Source organism: Centruroides vittatus, unplaced genomic scaffold (assembly GCF_030686945.1).
Source record: "Centruroides vittatus isolate TY-2023 unplaced genomic scaffold, ASM3068694v2 contig_1313, whole genome shotgun sequence".
In the NCBI taxonomy this organism is placed as follows: Eukaryota; Metazoa; Arthropoda; class Arachnida; order Scorpiones; family Buthidae; genus Centruroides; species Centruroides vittatus.
This window is the reverse complement of record NW_027120836.1, coordinates 40,214-42,606: the sequence shown is the minus strand read 5'-3', so window position 1 is coordinate 42,606 and position 2,393 is coordinate 40,214. Positions and strand designations below refer to the sequence as shown.

The 2,393-nt window shown below is 43.1% G+C and overlaps 1 protein-coding gene across 1 annotated transcript; it reads right to left on the bottom strand.

Annotated features, from left to right (window-relative positions):
• Positions 1-537: 537 nt before the first annotated feature.
• Positions 538-2,085, bottom strand: LOC136990425 (uncharacterized). The gene has a single exon (XM_067288817.1). The coding sequence runs from the start codon at positions 2,083-2,085 to the stop codon at positions 538-540; it is 1,548 nt and encodes a 515-aa protein (XP_067144918.1).
• Positions 2,086-2,393: the final 308 nt, after the last annotated feature.

The window sequence follows — 2,393 nt, the reverse complement described above, 5'->3', positions numbered from 1 at the left end:
ACTTTATTAATTAAAATAATTAATAGCCTCGACACCGCTAGGCATCATCGAGGTAGAATACAAAAAAGGATAAAAATGTACATTAATTACATAGTAGAAGTTGTGTCGATGAAGTGCTCTGCTGAATTCGTAGGTTCAGCGCCAAAACAAAGAGTGAAACTTAAAACTACAGGTTACACAAAGGAACAGTAGGGGGAATATACAATACATTACAGAGTTCACCCCTAGATAAAAAGACGAAGGTATATACAGAAGGTGGGTGTACTTCTACCCACTTATAATACAGGTGGTACATATAAACAAATAATTACAAATAAAGTACAATGTTTTAAAATAAATACTATTAAGCTACAATTAACTTACAATATTTAAATTGCTATAATTATATTATAATGAAATACATTTTGTTATCATGTTGATCACATGCTGAGCAGGTTCATAAACATACAGCTAGATGTAAGATGTTGGGGAGCGCTGACAGCAACTATGAAGACTAGCAGAACAGCTGGATACAGCAAAGACTGGTACCATGGTGCGTTACCTAACAGTTGTCCTTTGAAAGTACCTTTTAACCAGTTCTTCAAACGTTTCCTTTAGGTTTTTTTCCTGGAGAAGCGTGGCCAGTTGACAAGGCCAGTTCGTGCCAGGTGGTAGAAGTGAAATAATTTTTTGACGTGTATCTTGAAGCATGGGGCATTGAAGAAGGTAGTGTTCGGCCCCGTCAGGAATACCACAAATAACACAGTTTTTATTTGTAGATTTACCAAACCTGTTTAGGTAGTTACTAAAGTTCCCGTGATTGGTGTAAAATTGGGAAAGATGATGCCCAATATTATGCTTAATGGCTGTGGAAACAGTTGGAAAAAATTTTTTCGTGATGGTGTTGCCCATCACGTTCCACTTGTGCTGCCAGTTGGAGAGGGCGTTGTCTCTCAGTTTGCGGATGATGTAACTGTGGGGAGTTGAAGTGTAACCTACTACGTTGTTGGTTGTGGAGGCCGAGCGAGCAAGAGAGTCCGCCCACTCATTCCCCTCAATGCCTGAATGCCCTCTGACCCAGACCAGCGCATAGAAATTAGTGTTGGTGTTAATTTCGTGCAAGATTTGGTTGCAGATGGGGTGCCGCCAGTCGTAATTACCAATTGCCTGGACAGAGGAGAAAGAGTCGGTAAAGATGTTCACATAAGTACTTTTGTAGTTCTCATTGCACCACCTTATAGCAGACAAAATGGCCCAGAGTTCTGCCTGATAGGCAGTACAATGTTTCCCCAGCTTGTTGGTGAAGTTGTGCACCTCTTTGTTGTTATGGTAGGCAACAAAAGCGGACCCTACTTCCTCTTCGTTTTTAGAACCGTCAGTATAAACAGAGAGGGCTTGGTCTGGCCAAGGAATGTTAACAATCTGTGGCCAATTATAAGGTGCAGGACGTGCATTGTGTGAATGGTATGCTTCAACTTTGTCAATTATATCGCCGTTTACGTTTATGTCGTGCCCTTTCCTTAGTTTCCACTTGTTCACGATGATTCCTAATTCTTGATTTATTGGAAGCTTGCCAGCGATCACTTGTAGTGCTGCAGTTGGTGTTGTTGAGTAGGCCCTGCAGATGCGCAGGAGAGCCTTCCGCTGTGCACTTTGCAGTTTCCTGTAGATGTGGGTCTGGTCAATGGACTCTGCCCAGGCAGGAACTGCGTAGGATAACATTGGGATAAATACTGAGTCATAAATTGTACTCATAATTTGCGGGCAAAGGCCCCAATTAGACTTGGCGATCTTAGTCATTTCGTTGTAGAGTTGGTTGGTCTTATCGCTGACATTTTTGACGTGGGGGATCCAGCTCAGTCTGTGATGCAGGGTTATTCCGAGATATTTTAGGGTTTGCTCTATTTTAACACTAGTGTTGTCCATTTTAACAGTCAGAACTCTTCTATATAGGTGGGGGGTCCTTGGCCTGGTGAAGATGATCCCTTTGGTTTTCTTGGGGTTAAAGTCCAATTTATTGGCTTTGCCCCATTGCCGAATGTTTTCCAAAGTTTTGTTTGCTTTGTTCTCCAGCTTTGCCCTTGAGGAGGCTGCCACCAAGACCATGGCATCGTCAGCGTAAGCGGCCTTCCAGTCGCTGCCAAAGTCTTCTTTTAAGAAGTCATTAAAAAGCAGATTCTACAGGAAAGGTCCCAAGACGGAGCCCTGTGGGCAGCCACGGGAAATATGGCGGGTGAAGGCTTGTTGGCCAATAAAAAGGGTGGCGGTGCGGTCTTTAAGATAACTCCTGATCATGTTAAACAGATAAGCTGGGCACTGGCTTTGCTTCAACTTTAGTAGCACCATTGGCCACCATGCCGAGTTGAAAGCGCCAGCAATGTCCAGGCTGAGGCCTAAAATGTAGGAATGAGTGT